The 14053-nt window shown below is 40.2% G+C and overlaps 1 protein-coding gene across 5 annotated transcripts in view; it reads left to right on the top strand.

Annotated features, from left to right (window-relative positions):
• The window catches only part of unkl (unk like zinc finger), a 154415-nt gene that overhangs the window by 114371 nt on the left and 25991 nt on the right, over nt 1-14053 (top strand). For 4 of the 5 annotated variants that reach the window (XM_041205958.1, XM_041205957.1, XM_041205959.1 and 1 more), the window contains exons 9-14: nt 929-968; nt 1044-1117; nt 3206-3271; nt 4482-4647; nt 12220-12312; nt 13368-13586. In XM_041205958.1, the coding sequence (XP_041061892.1) occupies nt 929-968; nt 1044-1117; nt 3206-3271; nt 4482-4647; nt 12220-12312; nt 13368-13586 (658 nt within the window). Of the gene's footprint in view, nt 1-928; nt 1118-3205; nt 3272-4481; nt 4648-12219; nt 12313-13367; nt 13587-14053 lie in introns of all 5 variants that reach the window. The other variant, XM_041205956.1, reaches the window with a different exon arrangement.

Genomic DNA, 14053 nt, shown 5'->3' with positions numbered 1-14053 from the left:
ACTTTAAACTCTTCTCGAAATAAATAACATTTTCTCTAGTTTTGTTGTCAATGTTTGAATGTTACAAATATTTGAAGTACAACACTGTGGCAGCTACGAATAATCTGAATGTGATCTCTGCTGTTTTCACATCTAGTTATGATGTAAATGGCTTTGTCATTGATGGAAGGGTCTAGTATCACAAGCATGCCAGCATTTATTTCCTGAACTGGGCATGAATTCTTAATTATTTTCCTTGTTTTAGTTCCTTTAAAAAGAATCGGTGCACATATTTGCCAGCTTGATTTTAAAGAAGCTGCTTCCCTTTATTTACTCAAATTATACTCCTGCTTTGTGGTGTATGAGAGATCTGAAGAGACTGTCCAATTGATTTTTTTGTGTAGATTTAAAGAAGTAGGTAATTTCAGTTATGAGGAAACAACTTGATGTTGTTAGCCCAATCCACACTGGAAACTCATTGTGATGGGGTATCAGGAAGCCTGTCAGCCCATCAACCATTGGGAAATCGGGTGACCTGTGCCAACACATCAGCCATTAGATAGTAGTGCCCTCTGGCACTTGGGGAATTGGATGACCTGTGTGAATTGGTTCCTGCAGTGTAGGTCAACAAGCCTGGACAGAGAGGTGAATGGGACTTGATGTGAGTTAGAATATTGGTGACCATAGACAGACAATCACTACCTAGGCTCCTGTGAATGACGTCCAAGTCAGTGGACCTCCAAAGTTCATATAAATATGTTCCAGCAAGAGACACACTGGGGCATTCTTTAAAAAAAAAAGCTATTTCCCTGTTGGGTCTGGTATTTAATTTGTATTGAATATTTACACAATTCTGAAACCAAAATAATTAATTGACTGTCAGTTTGTTGTCTTGTGATTTTTAATTGCATGATTTAATTCTATTTTTTAAAATGTTTTTCTATTTCAGGTTTCATCTTCTAGCAGCCCAACGGTTACTTCAAGTTCAGGTAGTAACAGTTCATTGTCTTCTATTGGACCAATAAGTAGGCCTAAATATTTCACTAATGGTAGTTTATGTTCAGATCCTGCGACGTCCAGTGTTTCATCACCGACATCTACATATCCAAAAGCACCGGGGTTTGAACGAGAAGATCAGGTAACTCGCATACAAAACTATCTCAATATAACTGGGGCTAAAGGCTAGTTTCTTTTCTAAACATATATTACCCACATTCTGTGTTTGCAGTCTTCTACTCCAAAGTCTATTCTGCTCCTATACTTTATACTATGAATTCCAGCGTCTGTAACTTGTCTTTTGTACGCAACAGTAGGATTTATCTGTACACTATTGTGATTTGGCAGTTTGGAACCCTTTTGACCGCTTTTGTCTGAGGTGTCAGCTTTTGCTAATTGACATCTCTGATCCCTAGAGTCAGAGGTGCCTGCCAATTAAGAGTTCCAAGATCATGGCACTATTTTCATCTAAGTCGGTGCAGGTGAGTTAATCTTGAATCTGAAACCTGTCATTTTCAGAGCATCATTTAATGAAGACCAAGAAAAAGGGTTTTGAGTTTATTTTTGAACATTTTGGAAGGGCAATTATGCTCTCCTGTTCTTCCCCCTCAAACTGTTAACTGGCTTTAACTCTTTATTTCCATGCTTTTTGCATGTTTCTCATGTGAGCATCAGGTTGACCTGTGCCCAAGAAGTATTTGGATGTGCACTTGCAGTGCCATGGCATACAAGGCTGTGGGCCTAGTGCTGGAAAATGGGATTAGAATAGTTAGGTACTTGTTTGACCGGCATAGACTCAATGGCCCAAAGGGCCTTTTTCTGTGCTGTAGATCTCTATGACTCTGTGCTCAGGTTTGTCCCGGTGCTTTCTAACTAGCTGTGAGAAAGGGCACAAGTCAGACTGGCCTCCTGTCTGTTGCTTTCTACCCCTTCCGACCTTCACCCCTTAAATTCCGTTTGTGGAAGTATGGTGCATTGGCTCAGCATCTTCCCAAATTTAGAATAACCAAGAATACACGATGACCTCCTATCTTGCTCTACCTCCTCTTAAACAGTATGAAATCCATCACATTTCTACTTCCCTTTCGCTCTGAAAAGAGTCGTACGGACTCAAAGCATAAACTTTGTTACTCTCTCCACAAATGCTGCCATATCTGCTGAGTTTTTCCAGCATTTTTGTTATTCTTATTAAAGGTTACAGGATGAATTGATTAGAATGCTTCAAATTCTGAAGGGATGGGACCGGGTAGGTAAAGCAGGCCATTTCCAGTGAGAGTCTACACTAAGGAGCTGTAAATGCAAGATTGTAAAAGATATAGAATAGAGGGCAGGAGAAACATCTTCACATGCACACAATTCTGCAACTGGAATTCACTTCCAAGATCAGTGATTGAGGCAGAAACTGTCAACATTCCAGATTGACCTGATGAAAGAAAAGGGGAGGGTGAGGTGTGGGAAGCAAGGTAGGTAAATGCACTTTGGACTTTTTGCTATTGGAGGGTGCATACTAATACAGACTGGCTGGACTAAATGGCCTGTTGCTGTCTTCAACTGTGTATTTCTATGTTATTAGGATTTAAGGAGGTGAGGGTGTTGCCACCACAACTATATGCTGTCACATTTTGTTCCAGTATTATCCATCTCTTGGTAGTGTCCAAGGAAAGGAATTCCATATTTAAGAAGTTTCCTTGCTGTAATCTTTGCTTGAGTGTGCAATGAACTGTCTGGACAATAATAGATCCAGGCAGCACATAACTGGATATTGCTCCTTGCAGCAAAAAGAAAGAGCTTGCACAAATCTGTTCAATGATTAATGTTGAAGGTCAAGACCAATTCAGGTACCCATGGTGAACTTAATTGTTCTGGCAATTTGAGTCAGAATATGTTTTTACCAGTACCAGAAATTATGAATGAAGCTGGCAATTTCTCCTTGGCCTTCCCAGATGTTGAGTTACATGTGTGGATGTGGTAAGGACAGTGCAGCATTTTCAAATGCTTGCTGGTTGCAATGTTGTGAGACAACTATCAATGTCTTCCACCAGCTTATCTGAAATGATTGCTACCCAAATGCCCCTTCTAGAGATGGTGAGCGTATGTAGTTACTGCTCGAATGTCTTCATTCTTCTGCACCTGGAATTGAGTACTGATGAGGGAAGAAGTTATTGTGATTGGAGTAGGTGAGATATTTGGATTGGAACTGAAGTGCTTACAGTTGTTTGATTGCTTGCAGGCAAAGCAACATAAGAACCAAACACTAGAGAATAACCAGAAATTAAATGAACACGATAGTAAACAGGTGAGTGAGAGGAGAAATTTAAAATTGATTTTGATTGTAGTGGTTTTACCACTTTATGATAAATTGGGCTTCATTCACAAAGCTCAAGTTGGCTTCCAGATGTAGGAAAGTGACTCTCTCACAATTACCTGAGCATTTGGTGAGCGTTCAGTGTACTGCTCAGTGTAGAGGTGTTGTTTAAACAGGACACTAACATTACTGTCTGAAACACTTAAATGAACTTGATCAAAAATATTCTTATTTCTTTTAGAAAATATTTCATTCACATTAATCCAGTGGTATTAATATTTACACAGGATTCCCCTGGGAGTAATAGTGCTGATTTCTTTTCCCACTTCTCCTATCCCCATCTGTCTCATGTTGCCACATAGTTGTTCTGCTGCTGCTTGTGACCATCCATATCTCCCCTTAAATGGTCGGCCTTGTGTGAGCATGGGCAGTGATTATCAGTAGACAATAGGAACGTGAACAACAACTCTGCCAACTCTAATCCTAGCAACCAAACATAAGCACTTGCTCCAGGGGTCAGTGGCAGATGATACGTGGCTATTTTTTCCACCTGTAATTTTACTCCAGGGACAACTGTAGTACCCTACCTGTGCTGGCTGAGATTAATTATCTCAGCAAAAACACAACCAGATCTTCCTGGTCTCTGTGTCTGTATACTAGAGATGTCGGTGATGCATTTTATTTTTAAGGACACATGCTTGAGTTTTTTTTTGATGTATTTGAATTTGTTTCTCCTCTTCTTCACCCTTGTTTCACTGCACTAGCTAAGAGAGCAGACAGTCCTTTTGCATAACCTGGTATTGGGAAATATGAAAGCAGCAGGAGTAATTCTGCAACTTGATTTCCCCACTGAATTCATACCCTCAACATGGGAAGAATCTAAAGTTGCTATTTAGACAGTCGCGATGCAAAAACATGTTGTAGTTACCTTGCAGCATGGTGCATTTTTGCATTCATTCCTTGATTAAAGGTGAATAAGATTCTGACTTAAACATTTATTACGCAGTACTAATCTTTCAACTCAGAAAAAAATCATTTGAAATAGCTTTTGGAAAAAATTGATTTATAAATAGATTTGGTTAACTTTTCACATTATAGAGTTTCACCATGATTGCATTTAATAATTGCAGCAAGAAGTTAATTCATGTTGGCAAGTATGTTTACACCCTTATTCTAATCAAATCCCTTCTGTCCCTTGCAGAACCTTTTAAACGTGTTTTCAGTGGTAAATCCACTAGCCTCCAGTATAACATCTAGTTTGGCATCTAGTATTGGGTCTGATACTTCATCTCCCTCCACTTTGTCAACAATGAATGCCAAAGCAGTTCCATTTTACCCTGCTAGCAATACAGTAGAATCAGTAATTGGTAAGTGCTAATTTAATTCAGTCACCTATTTGAACACCACTATGGCTTGTGTTTTTGGATTATTGAAAATGACCTCCAGTGGTTGAGATGTACTATCTTGACAATTTGTCCTGATTACGCTGCTTAAATTGTACCCTCCCACCAGATCATTGGTGTTGACTGAACTTCAGAGGTGGGATTGACATCAAAGCACAGAATTCATGTATAGTGAGTCCTGCTGGAGGTAGATGTTAATTGAGGATAGCAGTGGTTTGGCTGTAATAGATTCCTACTGTCGAGCATTTTTTCCAACCTTGGCTAGAAGAGGGTGTATGAAGACCAACAGCTTGCAGCTGCCTTAATGCTTTGGAACTGTTCTTCCAACTCCAATTGTGCCTTCCTTGTTACCCTCATTTCATTCAATGATTTGGTAGGAATCTTCAAGGTTCATTGTTCTATAGCGACATCATTGGATGAGCACATACTATTTTAAATTATATATCCAAAGTGCCACCTGCAGTGGGTTAATGTTGTGGTACTAAACTGTCTGGACCAGAAAGGTTCCTGGTTTAAAGCATTGCATGTGCTGATTTAACAGCCCATTATGGTAACAGCAAGGTGCTACAGTGAATCTCACCATTTGTACCTAGTGATTCTTTTTTCTGGTGGTTCTGCTGGATGTGAAGACATTGGAAATTGGTTGAGCACCGAGTCCGTTTCGGCTCTGGTCTCTTGTGATCAAACATTCTAATATGGATTACCTCTTATCCAAATACTGTTTACCTTCAGAGATTAGACAAGAACAGGAGTATGCATCTGTGTGTGTGTTTGTGTATGTGTGTGTTGGATACCATCATCGATCTCAGAGCATGCTTGTTACGAGTGTCACTGCTGCCCGTAGAACCATATCTTTGTGTTGAGTCAGTGCTTTTTGAAGAGGAGGAATGTTGGGATGAAATTTGAAGGAAATTATGCTGCATTGATAATGTCTTTTCATTGTTGTTTCGGATGAGTTCTAGGAGCTGAAAACTTATTGATGCTCATAACTGTAAGGGTCAGCCCTCTTGTCATGCACCTACATATGATCGTTAGGAGAGGAATCAGAATAGATTGCCAGCCTAAGGAGTGATGCATATTAAATTTAATCTTATTAAATTGAGGAAAATTAAAATTATTTGTTGAATACTGCACCCCCCCCCCCCCCCCCCCCCCCCCCCCCCCCCCAAACCCTCTGGGTTTTTTTTTGTTAAACTGTTGATTTGGAACAAGATGCCATTGCTGGTTTGTTTTTCTCTCCCCTTGAATTTCTTGCATCAAATGCTAGAAGTGCATGTGTGGGGATGGGGAGGGATTGAATTTTTGACAAGCGAGCATAAGCATCTTGTTGATTTGTGACTCGTAAACATTTCAAGAATGTTGAAAATGTTTGTCTTCCGCTGCAATTAGGAGAATGATTTAGCTTTTGCTTTTAGTAGTAAAAACTCATTAACACTGAAGCAACTGAGCTGATGGGTATTCTGGTCATGAAATATAGTTTGGTTATGCAAAGCAATAGCACCAAGACTTTTCCACAGTAATTGCATGTTTTTTGTTTGCCCCACTTTTGTTGTCTTGTGCCAGCTTTCCACAAGAAGAGGTTGGTGATGGTTTTCTGGTGCTGTCTGATCTGCTTATAAGTTCCTCTGTGCTAACTCTGAGGAGCTCTGCAAGCCTCTGGGAAGCTTCCTTTCCTGACTGTGTGCTAGACATTTTTGTTTCCTTGTTTTTTTTTTGTGCAGAGATTCAGTAGAATTAGACCATAATAAATTATTCCTTTGGTATGCAAGAAATATACAGATTTCACAAATGTAACAGGAGTAGTCTTTTACATTCTAGCTTTTTGTGATTCCATTCATCAAGTAAAATTTTTTTGATAGTCAGTGCTTATGTTTAGAAATCATTTGGCAATTGTTGTATAAAGCAACAATCATCTGTACATAATTTAGGTTGCCAATAGGGGCACTATAATTGGCCTCTGATGTGCGGCGGGTGAGCAAAAAAAAGAGCTCCAGCTCTTGCTCCTGCTTGCAAGCATGTTCATTCAGGACAGGATCAACTTGAAGATCATCTCTCATTTTTTTCATCTTCCCCCTGCTGCTCCAGGACAAAGCATCCTTCTTGATTGGCACCCCATCCACAAATATTTATTCTCTCTACCATCAATGCACAGTGACAGCAATGTGTACCATCTATAAGAAACACTACAGGAACCCACCAAGGCTCCTTAAACAGCACCTTCCAAAGCCATGACTGCTACCATCCACATGGGAATGCCACCACCTGGAGTTCCCTCCAAGCCACTCACTGTCCTGACTTGGAAATATATTGCTGTTCCTCCATCGTTGCTGGGTCAAAATCTTGGAACTTCCTCCCTAACAGCACTGTGGGTGTACCTACACCACATGGACTGCAGCGATTCAAGAAGGCACTTCTCAAGGGCAATTAGGGATGGGCAATAAATGCTGCCCTAGCCAGCGATGCTCTTATCCCATGAATCAGTAAAAAAAAGCTCATGCTCAATTGCCTACACTTGCTTGTGAAAAAATCTCCACTTGAGCAAGATACTTTAAGGCCACTACAACCTGTGGAACTCTATCACAGTATAAGACAGCAGATGAGGGAATATATCTGTATTGCAGAATAAGTCTGCAGCAATTATGCTTCTACAACACTGAAATTGGTGTGCAAGTTGCGCACGTCAGCCCTTGCTAAATAAAGCTGAAACACTTCACAACTTAAGCAAATCAAAGTACTTTGGTCAGCAGGATGTGGGAGAGGTCTATGTCACAGCATAAAGCGACAGGGCAGGGAGATATCCCACATTGCAGCATAAGGCAGTGGGACAGGACAGGGGAGATGTTTATATCATTGTGTCACTCGGTAAGTCAGCAGAAGGGGTCAGGAAAATACCTATTGCAGCAAGATGGGGACAGTGGAGATATTTGGACAATCCCCAGAATATAAGAAATGTAAGCAAAGGTTGAAGAGCAGATCCTGTACCTGCCATCTTGACCGAGCCTATGGTGAGTTTAGAATTAGAGGATGAACATAAAATATCCGACTTATTTAAGAACTTTTGCAGTAAATTATAGCTCTCTCCCATTCTCAAATGTGCCTGCTGATATTGATAAGGAGCAGATTAAACAAGAACAACATGCATTTATATAGCACCTTTTAATGTGTAACGCACCGAGCCTCTTCGTAGGAGTCTTATAGCCATATAAAGAGATATTAGGGCAGATGATCAAAAGCATAGTCAAAAAGGTATGTTTTAAGGAACATCTTAAAGAGAAAAGAGAGGCAGCAAGGTGGATGGGGAGAATTCTGGAGCTTATATCCTTGACAGCTGAAGGCACGGCTGCCTTTGGAGGAGGGATTCAAATCAGAGATGCTCAACAGGCCAGAATTGGAGTGCATCTATCTTGGAAGGTTGTAAGCTCTTGGAGATTACACAGATAGGACAGAGTGAGGCCATGGAGGGATTAGGAAAGAAGTTTGAGAATTTTAAAATTGGTGTGTTGCCAGACTAGGAGCCATTATAAGTTGATGAGCACAGAGGTGATGGGTTAGCAGTACTTGATGCGAGTTAGGATACAGACAGTAGAATTTTGGATAAGTTCAGGTTTGCAGAGGATGAAAAAAGGAGAGGGTGGCCAGGAATGGGTTGGAATAGTCAAGTCATGAGGTAATAAAGGCATGGATGAGGACTTCAGCAGGTGAGCTACAGTAGGGGCAGATTTGGGAGATGATACAAAGGTAAAAATTGATGGCATAGGTACGTGGTCAGAAATTCACCTCTGGTTAAACAGAAGTAGTGTGAACAGTGGTTTAGCTTCAAACAGTTGTCAAGGAGGAGAATCGTGTATTGAAAGTCCTAACTATGTAGTACTTAAATGCACCTAGTAAAGGTCGAGTGGGGTCCATTTGATTCAAAGAAATGCTGGAAAAGCCCGTTTTCAGAGGAGGATTAATCTTGCTTGGTAGAATTGGTTTTACTTTTAAAATAACAATTGTGCAACAGTACATTGACACTCTCCAGACTGACCCTTTACCCCATCCGAAGGGCAGATTGGTCGAGGCATTTATTATTTTTTAAAATTTCCCACTCAGTTTAGTGCCTTCCTACACATTGAGCATTAGAAAACCAGACTTCTGCGAGTTTTTGTTTCTTATATTTGAAATGAAAACCAGGCAGCCTGGGAGATTGACTAGAATGGATCTATACTTTAGAGTTTAGAAAGATGAGAGGTGATCTCATTGAAATGTATAAGATTCTGAGTGGGCTTGGCAGATGCTGAGAGGCCTGTGTGAAGAGTCTAGAACTAAGGGCATAATCTTCAGATCGGGGTCAGCCATTTAGGACTAAGTTGAGCAGAAATTTCTTCAAATCAGGGTTGTGTATCTTTGGAATTTGAACTTATTTTTAATATATTTTTCTTCTACTCTGCAAAATAAGCTGATGTACTGAACTTTTGCTGTTCAGAAAATGTTGGGGTATGCTGATGGTAATGATGCTGCAGTGTTGAGCAGGCTTGATTATATTATCGGAGTATATTCTGTACTGTAGTGATGCTGCAATATTAAGCCAACTTACTGATTACACTATCAGGGCATGTACAGAATCATAGTGATGCTGCAATATTGAGCTGGCTTGGTGATTATAGCGTTAAATGAAGTTGGGTGACTAACTCAGCCAGCTTTTCCATCTGAGGTGTCAGATTGCTCTGGCAGTGCTGTTAGGCTGCTGAGAACACGTGATGTAAATTGCTGTGATTAGTCAGTTTGTGTAGAAGGAGGGGGGGTGTCCAACTGTAAATGGGTGTGGAATTGAGGCTGGTGCAGAGTGACTCAGCAGTCAGAAGGCCAGCACGAGTCCTGAACTGCACAGCTCATTCCGCCAAGGTGAGGACACATTTACTGTGAGAATTGACAACTTCTTGCTATGTGCTCTTTCTGTTAAGCTTTGGTTAGCAGAAATGTTTCATTATAACTACAGCATTGCTTTATATGATTTATATGATTTTCTAATGAGCTGCACAGTAATGAAAGAAAACTCAATAGGCAAGATAACTACAAATTGTTCTGAATTTCTTGATTTGTTGGTAAGTGACAGTATCAGAGTTTGAACAGATCAAAGTGTTGGTGTTTGACTGGAGAAGGAGTGCGACTTGTTATTTTATGAAGTTTATATTTAGAATGGTTTGATACAAGTCTGCTTGTGTTCAGTGCAGCCTTCAGATTAAGAAATGTTAGCTCAGTTTGTCGCTCAGACATGTTATAGTGTTGACTAAAAAATAAAAAGTATGTTACATAAGGATTGGAATATATAAACTTTCATAATAAATCCTCAACATATGCTTAGATATTGAGTCAACAGTTTCACTTGATGGATTGGCAATAAAGTTCCTGTTTGTTGAGTCAGCCAATCTCTGTGCTGCTGAGCTGCTACAATGGGACTCGGTGCTCCCTAGGTTGGGGGATGGGAAAGGCCTAGTCTGGGTGGGTCACTGTGCAACAGTCTGCGCTGTAAATGTATGTGATTGGCAGCTTCAGTTTGATGTCCTGCAACATCACTGCTGAGGCTTGAGCACAAATAATGGCCACATGGGCAAGGAACTGGAGGGGCAGCAATGCCCTTGCATCTATACCTCTGTGATGCCTTCAGGAGACGACAATGTTGATGAAATTTGACCTTCAGCAGCCCTGAGGTTGTTCATAATTGCTTAGTGAAGGCTGTTTATCATTGTACAAGATATTGTGCTTTGGTGTAACCCTCCAATATAACTTTAGATGTAATGTCCATTCAATCTGTTATGTAATATTCAGGGTTGTGTTCTTGATCTTGTGCATTATTGGTTATAAATGAAACAGATACCCTTTGTTGTACCTCTGCTCATGTACTTTCATTGCACTAATTGGCTTGGTGTATTCCTTGTTTATAAAACACCTGGTAAGGGACTGTACTGGCAACCAGCTGTGTGCTTTGATAACCGTTGCTATAGCAGTGCACTTTTAACCTATACCATCACTGTGGCATAGACTGATAAATTGTAATTTGATGCTGCTAGTAGTTGTAGCCTAATTTGTTTTATGTTGGTAGCTATGAAAGCACCTCATTTTTGCAGTTAAGGTTCCCTTCAAAATAACATGTTCAAAATAAAAAAAATTGCATTTGATTTTGATTGGAACAGTTATTTTTTCCCAAGCTGACTAAATTAGGAATAGTGATTTTTTTTTTAAGTATGAAGGTGCTGGTTCTTTTCCTTGTCCTATGCTGAGTTCATTATCTCAAACAGGAAGGTGGTAGGTTCATGCAGTTGGCCTCAGCTCCCCTAAGTTAGGCAGAGGTAAACAGCTGGGTTTCCTGCTCCTGATTTGCTGTGCAATGATCTATCCTTCGACTGGCAGTGCATGAAATTGGATGTTAAATGAAGGTGGGAATTGTCATAGCCCACACATGAATAAGGGCAAGATCCTGGGTTAACAGGACCTGTGGAACTGTACCCAAGCAAGGAGTCACAGCCTTCATAGTATGGTGGCAGAATGGACAACTTGGCAAAAGAAACAAGATTCTGAAGGTTGACATGGTTGAAGAGTTGTATTTATTTTAGCTACTGATCTTTTCCTTCTGAAGGCTTTGACTGTTTCCGAGCTGTGGTTCCACTGTTTTGCTGAAGTTATCATTCTTCATAACTCAGCCCAATTGATGTATGTCCACAGTGTATTTAACCAGGGAAGCCATCATAGCTGAGCTCAGTCTGCTCACACCATCCATTTGTACAGAGAGAGGTCACTGGCTAGCGATCAGAAGCTGATTCTGTTGAGAACTGACCCCAATTGTAGGAGCCACTCCTGCTGTTCTGATTGAAGTTAGGCAGGTTAGCACAAACAATGAATGGGATCCTTTGGTTGGGATTGCTTAATATACCAGATTTGGAACATCAGGAAAACCTACCATAGTCTTGTTTTATTATTTAGTGTTTCTCCTTTCTCATCCCCTATAAGTTTTTCTGAACATCATTTACAGTATACATTGAAACCATAGCTAACTAAAAGCAATGGTTTTAAGTTTATCGACAGTAATTGATTTGCAAGATTATTTCCTTAGTGCCAAAAGTACAAAGTGGCATCATATTCAGTGACGGTTTATTCAATCACAGCTTCCATGTGTATTGGAAAGCTTGTAATGAGTTGCAAAACAGTGGTGACTGATGTGTCGCTAAAATGTTATACCTGACCAGTTTTCCAAGACTCTTGTAAAGGAGGTGACCGTTTTCTTTTTGAGGTTATGCCTAGTGTTTTTTCCTGATCTTGCTGTGTCACACATTGCCCTGGCAATGAAGCTGTGTGAACAGCTAACACCCAGTGTAGTGCCCTCTAAAACCAACCACTGGGAGGATTTTCATTAATGTCAGTAATTACTTGCCTTTCCCCACAATGACATGGCTAAGATCGATAGCTCATCATATGAATGGTCAATGAAAGGAGCACAGAATGTGTTCAAGATATTCACGCGATTTTGCTTGAATAATGAAGTTTCTTTTCCTACTTTAGGTTCTGCTTTAGATCTTCATTTTAGTGATGTAAATGTTGCATCTCTTGATAAAGAATTAGAGGATCAAGATTCTGGTGACGTAGGAATAAAAGGTAATCAATAGCACAGTTGAATTCAGCAAATAAGGAGAAAGTAATCTCATTCCAGGACTAAAGCTCACTCCCAGTACAATGCCTGTACCTGGTCCAGTGTTCTCCTCTTTGGCTTGTGTTAAGCTTGGGTTTCACAGGTTACTTTGCCTAAATTCACCTGAGTGCAGGTAGTGTCACTTGACAAGTTATTTGATTGACTGATGGGGAGTTGATACCTTGGGCTCCTCATATCTTGTCACATATCCAGCTCCTCCAGCAGGGCTCACTAATTAATAAACAGCAGGGTCTCTGTCTAATATTCAGCTCTTCTCTAAGGATGTGGAGACTAATTGTAGTACCCACACTGCCACCTATTTGATAAATTCCAGGAGACTTAAAATGACACATTCTAACTAAAAGTTTAAATTCTAAATAAAGAGCTTTTAAGGAAGTGATTGCATTTATATAACCTTCAAATGTTAGGACGTTCCAAAGTCCTTCCTAGCGATGTATTATTTTTGAAGTGTAATCGCTGTTTTGTAGGGAAAATCAGAAGGAAATCTGCAAACTAGATCCCACAATCAGTAACAATTCGTCCCTTAGTACTGCCCCTCTGAAAGTGCAGTGCCCTCTCAGTACTTCACTGGAGTGTTGGCCTGGAATATATGCTCAAGTCTTCGGAATACATCTTGAACCAACAATCATTAAGCAAGTTTTGAAGTCACATAGCCTTTTCTTTGATTCACCTTGTGTGTATTTCAGCAGTGTTTTCCTTTCTCTGGTCCCTACTGGTGTATGCCCTTCTTCCAGTCGTTGTCTCAGCTACACATATGTTTCCTCAATGTAACCCTGGTCTATTGACACTCTAGCAGATTAGATTGAGAGCAGCAAAAAGTACAGAATAAAGAAGGGGTCTGTGATGTTCACAATTTCAGGTCTTCAACTGAACACTGAGCTGTTTGTCCCCCAGTATCAACTGAAGATACTGATTAAAAGCATAATCTTTTATGGTGCATCGTATCTTCCTGGCATTAAAGAGATGCATCTTCCAATTGTCATTTATTTTGTTTTCACAGGTCAGCGGTTATTGGGCAGTTCGGCTCCTGTAAATATTCCAGGGTCACTTGCTCGGTCTTCGTCCTTGCATTCTTCTTCCTCCTTATCTGCCTCTCCACTTGGTTCCCTTTCTCAATCTTTTCTTTCATCCAGCATGGCTCCACAACAGCAATCTCAGCAACCATCAAAGTCTGAGCATGCCCTCCTGGGTACTTCAGCTTCCTCTCACAGTTCCTTAGGTAAGTCATCATAGCCTTTCCCAGATTTGTGTTGCGAATTTTGACTTGAGTAATTTTAAATGTAATTTTTAGAGAGTCTTCAACTGAACTGAGAACAGACCTTGCATTTTCTAGTAACACTGTCTTTCAAGGACTTTTAACACATTGAACAATTTGTAATAAGGAAACCATAGGAACTTAACATGAATCAGTATGCATTTAGGCATTTACAGTATCAGCACTCCAGTGTTATCATAATAGGTGTGTCAAATCTCTGTTGTAGTCATGAAAAATGCCCACTATCCTTTCAAATTGGGCTTGTGTCTGGAAAAATGCCTTGAGTGACAAGGCGGCAGGTGGGTTCGTGGGGACACAAAGTTGTCTGCTGCTGGTAGTCCAGATGCAGCTCGAGGTGATAAATTTTCCAGTGTATCGAAATTGGCTCAAGTATGATTTTGTGGTTCTCTATCATTTTGAATGTATGAAAT

The sequence above is a fragment of the Carcharodon carcharias genome, chromosome 15 (genome assembly GCF_017639515.1).
Source record: "Carcharodon carcharias isolate sCarCar2 chromosome 15, sCarCar2.pri, whole genome shotgun sequence".
NCBI classification, from domain to species: domain Eukaryota; kingdom Metazoa; phylum Chordata; class Chondrichthyes; order Lamniformes; family Lamnidae; genus Carcharodon; species Carcharodon carcharias.
The sequence above is the reverse complement of the archived record's forward strand: the minus strand, read 5'-3'. Positions and strand labels throughout refer to the sequence as shown.